Below are 15,230 nucleotides of genomic sequence, written 5' to 3'. Positions count from 1 at the left end.
AGAGGATGATTTTAGTCAGATATTTCCCTGTATGATTCTGGATTTATTCCAAGTGCTTGTATGGGTCTCATTTGTAAGTGTTTAGCTGCCACAGAGAACAAAATATACATGTTACAGTTGAGTGCAATGCCTGATGCAATGGAAGCTCTTTTTATTCCAGTGTTATCTCTAGGCTAGTTGATTAAAAGGCTCTTAATAGCACTGCTGGAACACATTTATGTTAGCTTAGGGCTGTAATAAATTACTGCAGCACACACTGCCATAATCTAGAGATGATCTCTGTCTGTGCTTCCTGAGTGAAATGCCTCTTGTGAAGTTTATGTGTACAGAGCAATATTGTGACACTTCCAGTTCCTTTAGATAAGGGAGTTTAACTGTAAATGTATTCCTACAACCACCCCCTAATTTCCAGATTGTTACCCATTAGGACAGCTGAAATGTCATCAGATCAAAAATCATCACAGTTGCATAGCTTCCACCAGACCAAGAGAGCTCTCATGCACTCTCACAGTTCCGCCTCCACACCTCCATTTGCCCTGGCACACTTCAGGCTATCTGACAAGGTAACACTGCCTATGGTTGAACAGGGAGAAGAATTAAAACGCGCCTTATTAGGTGTTCCTGCGAGATGCTGCTTAGATTCTGCAGAGGCTCTTTACATCCCCTAGGACTCTCTTCAGGGTACTGTGCTTTCCCTGATGCAATGTTTATATAGCATACAAATAAGAGTACAAAGAAGCATTGAATTCATATCAAAACCAGAAAGCAAACAGTAGTCCTGTAGGAGGCCAATCTGGAACATAAATATTGCGAGCAACAAATGAAGCCCAGAGGCTTGGTAAAGTATCGATTTCCTTTCCAATACTGCTGTGCTTCAGCCAGCTCTGCTAGGATGGTGTTTCCTCCATGTGAGTGCGACACTGCCCGAGACAGAGAGGATCAGGGATGAGGAATAGGATGGTGCCTTGTTCTGCAGAGCTCAGACCACAGGGGGATGTGAAGTCATTACAGGGGATCATTGCACAGCAGTAACCAAGGCAATCTCAGTATCTACCTCAGAACAAAGCACAATGAGGATTTGCTTTTTAGCAGCTCTTGGAGAAGGCAGGAGGGAGTTGAACCAGGGATGATACTCCTCTGCTTGCTGTCAGGGAATTGTGGCTGAAATCAGAACACGTGGTGCACATAGTACTCAACTGTGCAGAGCTGCAGTTTTATGCTTTTATTTGCTTGCTTCACATTTAAAGGTCTTTGGAGGATGGGAGAATACGGCATCTGTCTGGACTTGGAGTAAATAGCGTCCTCTTCCACTGGTTCTGACAACTCAGATTTGCCCTCTGTATGCATGAAAGAAAATTTACAGGAGACCCTAATAGTGAACAGACTTGAGTGTTTAATTCTTTGTCATATAAAGAAACACCTATCTGACCTTTTGTCTACTGAAAGGCTACATACTTACTCGTGAACTGGTCTGGTGGTGATCCTTAATAATGTAAGCAAGTCTGATTTATTGAGATAGGAACTGCTGCCTAAACTTGAAATAAATTCCTTTGATTAGTCTTAAACCCAGGTTCATTCAAGTTTACTTTATAAACAGTTTGGGTATAAGATTTGTGTGTTAAAGATGCAGGAATCCTTCCTAGTCCTGTTTATTTTGTAATACTGTCTCGTGCTGTCCTTTATGTGAATTACCTGTTTCAGTGTCTCTGATACTTTTGGTTTAAAGATCCTTATTATTATCGTTAATTTTTCAGCTGAGAATTGCTGAGTATGTCTCTTATATGGAGAACTGTCCTCCCACCTCCAAATATATTTTCATTTGCATCCTTTGTATGCATATATTTCCTCAGTGATGGCTTTATCCTCATTATCCCAAGGCATTTCTAACTGCTTGTCCTTTTCTTTCTTTTACTAGTACATCTTCGATGTTAAGAAGACTGAGGACAAAGTGTTGGTCTCCTTACAACAGGAGGATCGCCGCAAATACAAGAAAGAAGGGAAAGGAGACAGCATCCCCGTTGGCTTTGAAATATTCAAGGTAGGCTCAGAGTTTGTGCAGCAGCCCTGCTCCATCCTGACAATGAGATCTTTGGCAGATAGAGGCATGATTGTCATGACAGGGTCTGGCTCTCCTCTCAACATGAGCTTTGCATGTGTACTGCACTCAGTCACAAGAGCTGACATTAGACAGACTATTTGAACTAAATTGAATCTACTTCAATTCAAACTCTATCTGAACTAAAGGAACAGAAGTAATTTTTCCCTACTGCAAAAGAATTTTAAGTGCTTTTCCTACTTCAAGCTTTGAAGAGAAAGACAAAGAATATTAATGCTTGAAAGGTTTTTTTTCTCCTCCCCACTGGAGGCTCCTGCCTCCGATTCATCAGCAAACACAGCCAAGGGAATGAGTTTGAAAGTCTGAAGTTTTTCTTTTGCCACTTAAGAAGAGAGTCAGGAGTATTTTCAAAAGCTGAAGTAGTGAGTAGGAAATGAGCAGATGTGAAAAGGAACCAAATGGATCCCAAACAATAATTTAATTGCATTCCCAGAGCAAATTGACTAAAATGAGAACATATAAACTGAAAGGAGGGAAGCAAGAGAAACAGCTATGAGTGTGCTTTTTCACTGAGGATCAAGGTTATCTTATCCCTCGTTGCTCTAGCTAATGGGACTACACTGAACCCTACCCTAAAACATAGTTTTAACAGTCAGTTAGAGCTCCTCACATCTACATCACACTTATTCATGTGACAGTCACCTGTTAACCACAGAGAAAGGAGGCAACTGAATCTCAGCCTCATTTAAGATGCAGTGTAGCTCAGTGGTAGAGTCCTTGGAGTGTGCAGGCATCTCTAAATGCACCTTCTAATCTCTGCAGTAGCATTTTATCTGTTAGTGGTGCATGTCTTTACCATCCCAAGCTTTCACCTCTACTTAGGGGTATACGTGTATATCCTAATGCAGTGAAGTGTGAAATAGCACTGCTTTGGAGCCTGTGTGGGCTAGTGCTTGGAACACTGGGTTGCCCATCAGGACTATCTCTGCCACAGCTTCTGTGGGTGAAAAACCATTTGCCAAATCATTTGCCTTTATTGCACAGTCTTTTCTGCCCATGAAAGGCTGTGTGACATTCAGGGAAAATCCTACCTGTTAGCTCAGGTATCCTTCCTTGCATTAATCTCCGTACTGTTCTGTGGCTGTAGGTGGAGGATAACAGAAGCTATCGACTACACAAGCTCACTGTGCAGGAGAGAGTGGCCACATCTCCATACATCAACATGCGCACTGTGTTCTTGAAGAGGATCCTCAAGCAAGGCCGCTACGTCCTTATCCCAACTACCTATCATCCTGGCATCACTACAAAGTTTATACTGAGACTCTTCACAGATGTGCCATCAAAACTCAGGTAGGTTGTACTCATGGAATCATAGAATCAATTAGGTTGGAAAAGACCTTTAGTATCATCAAGTCCAACCTTTCTCTTGCCCACATTGGCTGCATTTCCTTGGAAATGGTTACCCGGCTGCCCTCAAATATCCCTGACTTGCTAGCTCATATCACTCCAGAATCAGGCTCTTGAGATATTCGGGGTCACCTCCAGAAGCCTCACAGGAATTTGTGCATGGTCAGGACATTTTTACTTATGAACCTAGTGGACAATTCAGTTTGGGTCTTTTGACCTTTTAGTTTGGCTTTTGTAGTTGCCCCCAGTTGTAGGTCAGAACATGGAGCAGTGTTTGCAGTTACAGTTGGCACTGCTTATTTCTTTGAGCATCCCCTTTGAAAGCAGTAGTTGTCTGTAAGGGCAAAACTAGTGCTTCATGAAATCAGGCCTTCTGAATTTTTTCTTGCTTTTGATAGTGTTTTCCATGATTTGAAGTTGTTGGGGTGTTTTCCCACCACTTTTGCTGCCATGTGAAAGATGACACAAATCTGGTTTACTTTGCTTTGCTCTGCATTTATTTCTTAAGTTTGTCATTTCTGTACCACAAACTTCCAAAATGTTAGATGAGGAAAGAGGACAAATCTCATGTTCTGTAAATGCCAAATTTCCACAACCATTGATTGTTTGCTTGACATTCATTACTTCAGTTGCTTTTCCCATGATTTTTCAGGGAGCTGAAGGCAGATAAGCCTAAAATGACATGTTGGAGTCTTCTCTGTGGCTATCCACGCAGAGTCACCCAAATCAAAATTCACTCTGCAGAGGGCTTACAGAAGCAAGACAGATCAGGTGGTAAGTGTAAAGCAAGCTTGGGAGAGTTGGAAGGGGCTTCTTCAGTCCTCTAAAGGTCTGGTTTGATATGTAAGTAGCCAGAAATTATCCAAACAAATGGAAGATTTATGGGATTCTTTTCAGCATGTTCTAAAATCTGCCCAAAAGGAGAAATCATAGAACGGTAGAATAGTTTGAGTTGGAAAGGACCTGAAGGTCATCCAGGTCCAACCCCCCTGCCATGGCCAGGGACACCTCACACTAAACCATGGCACCCAAGGCTCTGTTCAACCTGGCCTTGAACACCGCCAGGGATGGAGCATTCCCAACTTCCTTGAGCAACCCATTCCAGTGCCTCACCACCCTTACAGTAAAGAATTTCTTCCTTATATCAAATCTAAACTTCCCCTGTTTAAGTTTGAACCCGTTACCCCTTGTCCTATCACTACAGTCCCTAATGAAGAGTCTCTCCCCAGCATCCTTGTAGGCCCCCTTCAGATACTGGAAGGCTGCTCTGAGGTCTCCACGCAGCCTTCTCTTCTCCAGGCTGAACAGCCCCAACTTTCTCAGCCTATCTCCATACAGGAGGTGCTTCAGTCCCTGATCATCCTCATGGCCTCCTCTGGACTTGTTCCAACAGTTCCATGTCCTTTTTATGTTGAGGACACCAGAACTGTACACAATACTGCAAGTGAGGTCTCAACAAGAGCAGAGCAGAGGGGCAGGATCACCTCCTGCTGGTCACGCTCCTTTTGAGGATACAAAACAGCAAGATTTATGTGTCATCTGTGCTGGGCCAGGTGGGCAATAGTAGTCAAACCCTCCCAAGAAGTTTTTTGTGGGGGTTAGAAAGAAATTCACCCTTCAGGGTTTATGTGCTTTCTAAGTGGAAAATATCCAGAAAGACAGCTGAATCACACAGGCTCACATAGTGCATTGCACTTACCTCAGCAATGTCATTCACAACCTTCAGGACACCTTTTTACTCATTACCACAAGTTTAACAGCACTTCAGGGAGGAAATGATGGTTTTCAAAGAACCATTTTCAGCTGGGTAAACTAGGACTTAAACTAGAGGTTAAGTGACTTGTAGAGGACTGTGTATCTACACATCAGAGGAAGTGTCCTGAAAGACACTAAAATGTCTTTCTGGCACCTGATGTTGACAGTTAATTAGGAGACTTGTCCAGTTGTCATTTGCTTCTTCATTTTCTACTCTTACTCTCCCTCTGTTGGCTGTAATTTTCCATGACCAATGCAATAGAAAAAGGTAATCACTGCTTGGTTGGGAGGGAGAAAACAAAGGAGCGAAGATACTATGGTGAAACTGGAACAAGAAACTAAAGAGGTTCCTGAGCATCTGCTGTGTTTGCTCCAGATAACTCTTCAGCTTTCTTCAGTTTAAGATGTGGAGCTCAGTTGCATTAACTCCTTGTGGTAGAGAAGGCGTTAGACTTAGACCTGTAGTACAGTTCAGTCTCACAAAGCAGCTAGTAAATTTCTCCCACCAGCTGGCTACAATTTTATTCCAGTCCTCTTTTCATCACTATTCCTGGCACCCACGGAGTGGTGACTGAATGTACTTTTCACTGTGAAAGCCACTTTCTGCTCAGTCCAGTTGTGTCTTCAGGGAACAGCAATGTTGGAGGAAGGAGACACAGAAAGTGGATTCAGTTCATTTTTCTTGGTACTTCTCTTGAAAAGCAGGAGCCACAAACACCTCATGTAAGCTGCAGGGCTCCGTGTTCTCAGCAAGGACGGGTGAGACTGATGGGGCTGTATGTGATAGGAATAGCAGGGCAGTGCATTGACACGAGGGACTTTGCTCTTGTTCTTGTTCTTGCCCCGGGAAGGACATTTTAATTTTTAAGGGTGTGTTTGGTTTTTATTTTTTCTTTTAAAATTCCTTAAACATTTTTCTCTACCATCCCCTGCAGTAAAGCAATAAAAGCCAATTCTCCACCCTTAGCATTTCACAATCCTTAGCACAATCACGGCTTTGACAAGATCATTAAAACCAGTTGCCTGCAGATGTCAAAGACCAGGCTTCAGCTCAGTGTTGTGGGGCTTGGTGCATTGTGACACAGACCCTCAGGAATACACAAACAGGACTTGCAACCAACATGTAATAGATACTCTAACTACAGCATAGCCCAAATACCTTTAGGACCCAGAACTACCACACATGGAAGCATCTTCTTCCACTTGGATTTCAGCAGCCAGTGGGGGGCTGACAGAACTGAACAAATAGCCTATTGTGAGAAGAACTTTCTATAGGAAATGGACTCACAGATTTTCTGTTTTAACCTAAGCAAAACGTCTGTTTGGTTATTTTTTCTGCTGAAAAAATGCAGAACTGGGTCAAGTGATGCTATTTGTGAATGGGTATTGAACGCATCAAGTGGCTGCAAAAAAAAAACAATCTGTCATTGTGTTTCCATTTCCTTGTGAAACAACAGGCCATTATAAATTCATCAAAACCAAAACGGGATGTGAACACAAGACCTAGATGATTCCTATCGTTTGGCTTTGAATGAAATTTCACCAGAGAAGTTAAAATATTTTCCTTTTGTATCAACATAAAGCTTTCAGTAAAAGCCTCTGTCCAGCCTGTAGTCCTAAATCTCGTCCATTCAGGGGGCACTGAAGGAGAGCTCAGTTACTTCACTTCAGTAGCTTCCCTATTATCTTGAATACTGCTGTGAAATCCCTGTCTGAATATTTCTTTATCAGCCTTTTTTTCTATAGGTATCTCCAACTCAGGATATTCATAGCTTGCCTTGCAGCATGTTGTATCTTACAGCAGCTTCAGACAAATCAAGTAGGGAGAGTGTGTAAATAGAAACTCCATAAAGCCAAATATGCACTGCTGACACGCTGAAATCCAGCTGTGCAGTGAGCAGGATGACACCTGTAAACAGCACTCTGCCTTCTAAAGGCACCTTGCTGGGAAATTTGGCAAAGGTCCTGATTGATACAAGAGTGCATTCTTAGTAGCAAAAAGCTGGGTATGGAACACATTTCTCACACTGGGTTTTTTGGGTTTGGGGTTTTTTTTGGTAGATTAAAGAAGTGGACATAGACATTCCTTGAAGCACGCTGGCTGGATTGTAAATTTACGCTAGAAAGTAGTGTGTCCAGGGACATGAAATATCCCATGCTCTAAGATTGCTTCCTAATGCTGCCACAAAAGAATGCAATTCTTTATTATCCCTTGTCTCCTCTCTGGCTTTACTGGTCTGGACCCTCTGCCATGCTTATCTCCAGGAGAAATAGCAGCCAGGCATTCAGTAAAGACCAGCTTTGCCCAGAGTTCAGACCTCAGTCACATGGGCAGTTACTGGAATACCAGCCTTACCTGCTGCTCCTGATGTGAACCAGATTTAAAAGTCAACAGCAGCCTCGTGTCTAATCAATACTGTGAGATGAGGGAAGAGGCCACACAGCAACTGCCACTGGGAGTGACAAGTACAGGTTTCAGGTTAGGCACAGTCAATACGTTTATTCAAGTAGAAAATAGGTAGATGAAGTGGTTGTGTTTGCCTGCTGCTAAGAGGACCTCACACAAAGGTTACTCATTTTCTGGTGTGAAGGTTGTTGGCACCTCGTTCCTCTGTGAGCTGCTGTGTCTGATTAGCACCATTGCATTTCACAAGGGTTTCCTGACTCCACCTTCTGATCTGCATCTCCTTGGCTGTCAAGCTGCTTTTTTTCTTATGCTGTGATCTATATTCCACCTTGTTCAACCACCTGCCTGGTTAGTCTCTAGCACAGAGAGAAGACAAAGCTTGAGGAGGAGGTTAGGATTCATTCTGGAGCTTCTGAGAACTGAGACATGGCATTACATCTCTCTGACAAGCTGTCCTGAAAGCATCAGGATGGCTCTCTACTCTGACACTGGGGTATGCAGTTCCAGAAAGTAAGAGCAGCCTGAACAGAGATACCTTGTTTTATACAACTAGGATAGAGGGATTTCAGATTTGAATGCACTGCTCTTGACATGAGCCCATCACTGTCATCTGGGAGCTGTGCTTAGCACAGATTTCTGAGCAACTGCTTAAACAAAACTGGAAGAGAATGATGATGGCACAGCAAGTGCACATCCAGCCTGGTTCATGAGCTGGTTGTCATCAGAAGCCTGCTCTCTGCCAGGGGAAGGTTCTTTAATCTCAGTTTTTAATGCTTATTGGAAAGCTCCTCCTTGCTGCTGTCTTTGATTTGTTGTCCTGTCTGGGAAAAATGGTGGCTGGTTTGCTGTTGACAGGAATAGTGGATGAATGTGGCTGCCCAGACTCAATTCCAAATGCATATAGGCTGCTTCTCTTGGAAGTACCTCTCTGAGTTAGCTTGTTCTGAAGCTGATCAGACTATATGTGAGCCAAGTGCAGTGGTAGGTTTGCAGGGTGAGGCAGCACTGTGTGCTTGGAGATTTTCTGTCTCTCGTTCCCAAGTCTGCTTTAAAAATTGCTCTCCCTACTGTCACACTCCTTCCCCAAAAGCTTATCCTTGAGAACAAATCACCTGCTGCATTTCCCACTGAAATTCCAGGTTGAATTCGTATGCTTGCCTTTCACCACTTTTCTGAACTAGGTATTTGTCATGCCCAGTATGTGACATACCTGGGAAGCAGAGTATCTGGTATCTTTAATGGCAGCTGCCTTGGGAGCAGTCTGAGAAACAGAAGGAAAGAGAAGACTGGATTATTTACCAGCTAGTTCTTGCCAAAGCAGAAGGGAAGCAGGGAGGAAATAGAGCAGAGGTGGGGAGAGGATATCCTGGTGCCAGTGGAAAGACTCCCTTTGGTTATCTGTATTTCAGGAGAAGCCAAGAGGTATCACATGAGCAAAGACTCAACTGCAAAAAGCAAACCAACCTGTTGTAATTCCCAAGGCAGTGCTTGTGTCTCAGTGACGCATCTGCTCTGCTTGGCCCATGGCGTTTTCCAGTGGCTGAGTTTGGCTCTCCATGTATCAGTAATTGTGGTCTAAACTGGAGAAGAATGGGAATGTCTCTGAGAACTTCTCAGAAAGCTTTTTGCTCCAGTGCAGTGCTGAAGGATGTTAGATCTGAGGAGCCAGTTCTTAAATAAAAAGAACTGTGCATAGGTTTCTTTAAGCCTTAGAAATGTCATTACTGTTCAAATGTTCCTGGCTTTTACAGATTTCAGTCTTTCCCTTTGCACTGTTTTTTTCACACAGCCTCCCAATACAGTAGCAAGGCCATAGAACTGATGAAACAGCTGTTTATACACAGCATGGTGTTCAAGGCATAGCTTGAGCCATACGTATGCCTGAGGACTGAGCCCAGTCCTCCTTCCACTGCCAGAACAGTTGCCAGAGTAGCAGCTCCAGTTGTTTTCATTCCCAGCTCATGGCAAATACTAGGATGTTGCTTTTCCACATTAGCAGCCCTTTCTGCATTGTCTTTGTACCGAAAATGCACGAGCCCAGAGCTGCAGATACCTGGGCAAAATGGAGCTGAGAACATCCCTTGGCTCATCCCACGTGTGCAGCTGTCCCATTTTTACCTTTTGCTGTGGAATTGGAGCCAGTCCTTCCAACATAACTGGCCATTCAGCAATGCCATTGTGAGGTGGTGCTCTGCACGTACCTTTCATGTTCCTCTTCTACATCCCTTTTTTCCCTGAGAATCCGAGTCTGTTTGTTTCACGTCAGCTTTCCTTTTCCTTTCACATTGCAAGTCCCTTCCTTAACAGCTCCCTGCTGCAGGAGATATGCCTGTCACCCCTTTAAACTCTGTGTCCTTTCTCCTCCCCTTTTTATACCCTTTATCTCTTAATTACTGTTAATGATCAGACCTTGCTTTGCTCTTTGCCTCTGGCAAAAGTAGTTGACACCATTTCATGCAAGACCCCATTTTATTCAGATCCATTTTCCAAATGGAAAGGGGAGAGGAGGGAGCTTTCCCATCACTGATCACACAGCGTGGTGCCACCCCATGCCCCAGAGCTAAATCCACACATTCAGTGACACAGAAAGTAATTGTCTCTCAGGAAAGCCAATGCACTGCTACCTGCTATAGGAAGTGTGAGATGTTGTCAGGGTAACAGGCCTGGCATGTCTGGCCAGGTGTAATCACAGTGCAGCACATGGGAAATTCTGCTGCTTTCTCATCAGTGGAAGCAGCTCCTTCTGTTTTGGATGGAGCTGTTGGGTGGTTTGTTTGTGTGAGGTGTTGGTATCTGTTCTTATGAGTGACGAGTTTGAGGGAAATCATCTTGGGTATAAATTGCTAAAAGGCAAAAGCTACCTTAAAATCATGCTGCCTTATGGCTGTCATTCCGGTGGTGGCATTTCCAAGTAGATGGATGGTGACGAAATGTGTGTAAGAAATGATCACGAGTCTGACTTACATTCAGTGGGTTTGTTTAACATCCATGTTTAACGGGTAGCAAGGGGTGTCCATTAACAATAGGAATGGACAGAAATAGTTATGTTGATATTTAAAACACGGTGATGCCTGTGTTTAATTCGAGTTGATCAGAAAGTGGAAAGGTCCGTTCTCTTTGAGGATGAAGACAGGTATTTCCGAAAGAGTTCTTGCTCTGTATTGACGTGGAAAGAAAATATCAGTATTTATGACAAAGTAAAAATGCTCAGTGTAAAACCAACAAAGCATTTCTAGAATGCTGAATAATCTCAGTGAGGGCATGTGTGATTAAAGTGTAATTTAAAACATGCATTAGGACCTATTATAGATACAGACATGTTGTGATAACATCAACTTTAAAGTTAGATTGATCTGAATGACAGAAGCGAGGAAACTGTCTCGGGTTCATGGGAATGAGATGAGAAATTGGGGAGGATTTCCTTGGACAGTTTCCCACAGAAAACATTGTTGAAACCAATGCACTATTACGGTATGGTTTTGCATTTTGGCAGTGTTTTACTTTCTGGGAGAGAAACTGCTTCTTAAAAGCTACCTCCTAACACTAGTACTCCTGTCAGAATGAGTAGACAGGCACTTCCAAGTTAAGCAGTCTAAAGGTGGGCATCCAGTGATCTAAAGTTCTGTGCAGTTCCTGTCCTTGCCCTCCATAGGAATTGATGATGAACATTTTTTACCTCCCGTTTGGGCCCAGGCACTCAGAACTACACACTACATTTGCATATGCATGGGTGCCTTTTGGCTCGCGCATCTAGAGCAGGCGGGAAGCTTAGAGTGTCACTTTGAAGACTTTCTGTAGATGAGCCAGGAGGATGCACAGCAAGGGAATGTGGCAAGATTGCAACCTCAGTCTGGGAGTGAGCTGGTTTCACAGCAAATGGTGCTTGGTTTCCAGCTCTGAGCATCCCGTTGTTACAAGAAAGAGGCATTTCAGCAGCGGACGTGATGTGCTCTGGTGCCCTGTTCCTGTGCTCAGTAGCAGCGGTGCGGTCAGGCACAGGAGGGGATTGTTTCGGCTGGGTTTCTGGGCAGGTCTCAGCTCCCATTCTGTGTCCTAATTGCTGTGCTGCTGATTGTGTTTTAGGAGCAGATCCCTATGTGCTTATCAAGTGTGAGAACCAGAATGTGCGCTCCCCTGTGCAACATGATACCACCAGTGCCGTCTTTGACACACAAGTGATTTTCTACAGGAAGAACATTGACAGCCCCATCACTGTCCAGGTGAGAGAAGCCTCGCAGGGTCATTTTTATTCCTCTTCCAGGCAGGCTGTGACCTAGAAAGCAAAAAGCTGAATGTAGCTCTGTATTTGCATAGTGTATGTAAATGAGCATGCAAATCCAGAATCTCCCACACACTCTCTAGGCATTTGGCTAAATTTAGATGTCCTCCCCCTCCTCACTGCTTTTTCAAGGGGTGAATTGTGGTGACCCTCTGCACAACCCATTCAGGTGGAATGCAAGAGAAGCACTGCTTCAGTAGGGTTTATTTCTGGTCCCTTGTCTCTAGGTCTGGAACAGCAACATCTTGTGTGACCAGTTCCTTGGGCAGGCGGTGCTGGCAGCTTCACCCAGTGACCCCAGAGAAGAGCAGACACTGCAGCTCCGAGGGAGAGGCAGGCGGGCAGCAGCCGACGTGCCAGGTCGCATCACCATCAAGGTTTTTTCCAGTGATGACCTTGTGGAGCTGTGAATACCAAAGCCCTGCAGAGCCAGAGCGAGCTGTCACTTTGCAGCAGGGGGGCTTGTCTGTGCTTTCTGTGTGAATGACTCGGGAACAAAGGTTGCACATAATCATAATCGCTTTAAAAAGGAAAAAAACCCTCTAACTCTCCACATTATCATGGATAATGGGGTTGAGGAGCTTTTAAAGAGGGGAAAATACATTTTTATACATATATATATTCATGATACAGCAAATACAGTAGAAGAGGGGCCAAACTACACATATAGCTCATTAAGATGTGACCATCTTCCCCAGCAGCATCTTTCAGGAGCTCTTGGCACATAAGCTGGAAGCACATGTGACTGTTCTCACAAGTTCCTGGCACACTGTCATCTATTCTCAGCAGTGGGACTGGAGGAAGGCAGGAATGGCTGCATCATCATGGTCACGTACCAGCAGGTTGGTGGGGTGGCAAGCACAAGGTGGATTGGCATCGCTCAGTCCCTGTTCACTGCCAGGCTGTATTCGAAAGGGGAATTGCTAAACTTTGATTGGGTTTTTTCCCCCTGTAAAGGGATATAAAATTTCTGTTACTGCTGTGGATCAGATGATTCTGTTCCTTGGTGAAAACGTCATTATGGAAGAAGTTCAGCCATAAGTCATAGCACTAAGACCAGGCATGCGAGGGCAACATTCAAATACAAGTGCAGGTCTTGCAATGCCTATTTGAACACCACAGCACATAAGAACTTTGCCCACATAGAGGCTTTCAGATTGCCTTTTATGTTCTTTTATTCTCCACCTTAAGTTGATGACTCAGAAGTTGAGAAGGGCACCTCACAGTTCAGCTGTGGTTTTGCTCAGAGGACAAACTCAGTAATGGGAGCCTCCTTGTTAAAGAGGCTTTGTTTAATCCACGCGATGCTAAAAATGGAGTAGGATTCCTTTTGTCTCTCTAGATGTGATGGGTTGAGAGAAGGTAAAATTAGCTCCTGATGAGGACGGGTTTGTAAAGATGCTGTGCCCTGGCAGGTACCAGGTATCACTCTTGAAATTTTGCATCCATTTGTTGCTGACAGAGCTGAGGTCTTTGATGAAGTTTAACCTGGGTGTAATGGAGGACAGGTATCATTTCCTTCAAAGCAGAGTTCTGGTACAGACTTCCTTTTAACTTTGCATCTGGCAGGGATTCCTCACAGCAGGTATTTCTGTGTTGTCTGCTCTGCAGTGATTTGGCAGTGTAAGAGGCTCACTGTGTTAGACCTCTTGGAAGTGGATTTTATGTGGTTGCAAATTCTGGTCTTGAAAGTGAAGCTAAAGGATGACTATTCTGCCTTGTGGACAGGCAGGAAATGTGGATTTCTGTGTATCTCATAACCACTTCAGCCATTCTGTGCAATTCGTATGACTTATAAAATGGCCCTCAGCAGAGTTAATGGTTTCAACCAAAGGTTTTGAAGTCTCCTTAGGGGCTCCAAAAGGCTCTGCTGTAGCAGGAAAATGCTTTCTTTGACATGTTGGAGATGGTGTGTTAGGCTACGAATGCTACTATACTGCCATCAGCTTAGTTGCATGTACCAAGTAACTAAATCCAGCTCTCTTTTTAAATAGCTTGGGCTCAAGCTGTTTGGCACACACAGCACTTGTCAGATGTGAACTACATTTGGTTGGCAGCCCCACAGGCAAGTGTAATTCTTCTTTGTAAAGTCACAGCTTCAGAGTCCTCACTCACAGATATGTTTGCAAGCTGCAATTTCTTAAAACCCCCATGAACTTTCTCACAGAGACCAGAGCTCAGGCAAGCCACACAGGGAGCTGCACCTCGGTATGGGCTGTGCTAGCCCTGCACTCAGGTTGGTTTGCTTCTCCTCACACACTATTTTATGTCATGGTAGCTGTGTGGCACGATGGGTGACTGCAGCCGATTGGCACACCTTCACCACTGGGTGCAGAGCACCGTGCTGGCGTTCCAGGTATGGTTAAAGCCTCACACTGCAGTTTGTAGGGCAACAAGGTGTGCAGGAGAGAATGCTGAGGCAGAGCAGAATAGGTCATGTTGTATAACCCCATTTCAGATGGATTTTTATTTAGGGACTGTTGCGCATGAGGTGTATAAAGGTGATGAGTTTTAGGCCTTGATAATCATGTCAGCTCAAGACATACCCACAGTTTGTCCCTGTGGTGCAGAGACAGGGGTCCCTTGAACACCAGTGCTGGCCAGGCTGGAAATGGAGCTCTGCTGCTCTCTCAGCATTGCCCCGAGGGTATCTCAGTGCAGCGGTGGTAGCTGTGGGAGGCTCAGGCATGCTGAGGCTGAGCAGAAGGGCTGTACCTCTGCATTTATTTGTTTCTGTAGGTAGTTGGAGCAGGCAGGATTTGCGCCTCAGCAGGAACTCATCCAACCTGGAACACAGCTGCTGTGCTGATGTAGAGAGGCTTCCAGCTTCCCGGGCTGAATCCCAGCTGAAGCCAAGGCAGGAGCAGGTTGAAAGGGGCTTGCGCTGCTGCCTGCTCCCTGCAGGACAGCCCAGACCAGGCAGGGGATGGTGCAGGCTCTTTCTTGTGTTGGACGTCTTGCCATGCACTGAAAGCAAAGCCAGCAACAGCAGTGAGTGTTTGGCTTACATGGAAGGTAAATGTGGTCTGTTTGAGGTAAGAGATGAGGTAAGATTGCCTTTCAGACAGACACAGGAATTCAGTATCAAATGTTAGCAGAGCTGGGCACTATTGTTTAATAATTAATGTGAACCTGTGGGAAAACCAAGGAGTTGTTTTTGTGGGAGACTGCGTTTTGGGCCACTTTCAGCAGAGAGTTATGGCCCCCCAAAAGTTAAAACAGAGGGAGGTAGCTGGGAGATGTTTCATTACAACCTGTGTTTACTTTTCAATATGAAGTGACCTAAATAAAAGGTTAACCAAAAAAACCTGACCATGTTCAGTGAT

General features: G+C 44.4%; 1 protein-coding gene across 1 annotated transcript in view; it reads left to right on the top strand.

Annotated features, from left to right (window-relative positions):
- CAPN6 (calpain 6) overlaps positions 1-12,314 on the top strand; it is a gene marked incomplete at both ends in the record, with an annotated part of 49,537 nt that extends 37,223 nt beyond the window's left edge. The window contains 5 exons of the mRNA XM_080624991.1: positions 1,916-2,038; positions 3,204-3,406; positions 4,116-4,237; positions 11,709-11,845; positions 12,132-12,314. Coding sequence (XP_080481117.1) covers positions 1,916-2,038; positions 3,204-3,406; positions 4,116-4,237; positions 11,709-11,845; positions 12,132-12,314 — 768 coding nt within the window. The remainder of the gene's footprint in view (positions 1-1,915; positions 2,039-3,203; positions 3,407-4,115; positions 4,238-11,708; positions 11,846-12,131) is intronic.
- Between the last annotated feature and the right edge of the window lie 2,916 nt (positions 12,315-15,230).

The sequence above is a fragment of the Psittacula echo genome, assembly GCF_963264785.1.
Source record: "Psittacula echo genome assembly, chromosome: 8".
NCBI lineage: Eukaryota > Metazoa > Chordata > Aves > Psittaciformes > Psittacidae > Psittacula > Psittacula echo.
Note: the sequence above shows the minus strand (reverse complement) of the source record. Positions and strands in the feature narration are given on the sequence as shown.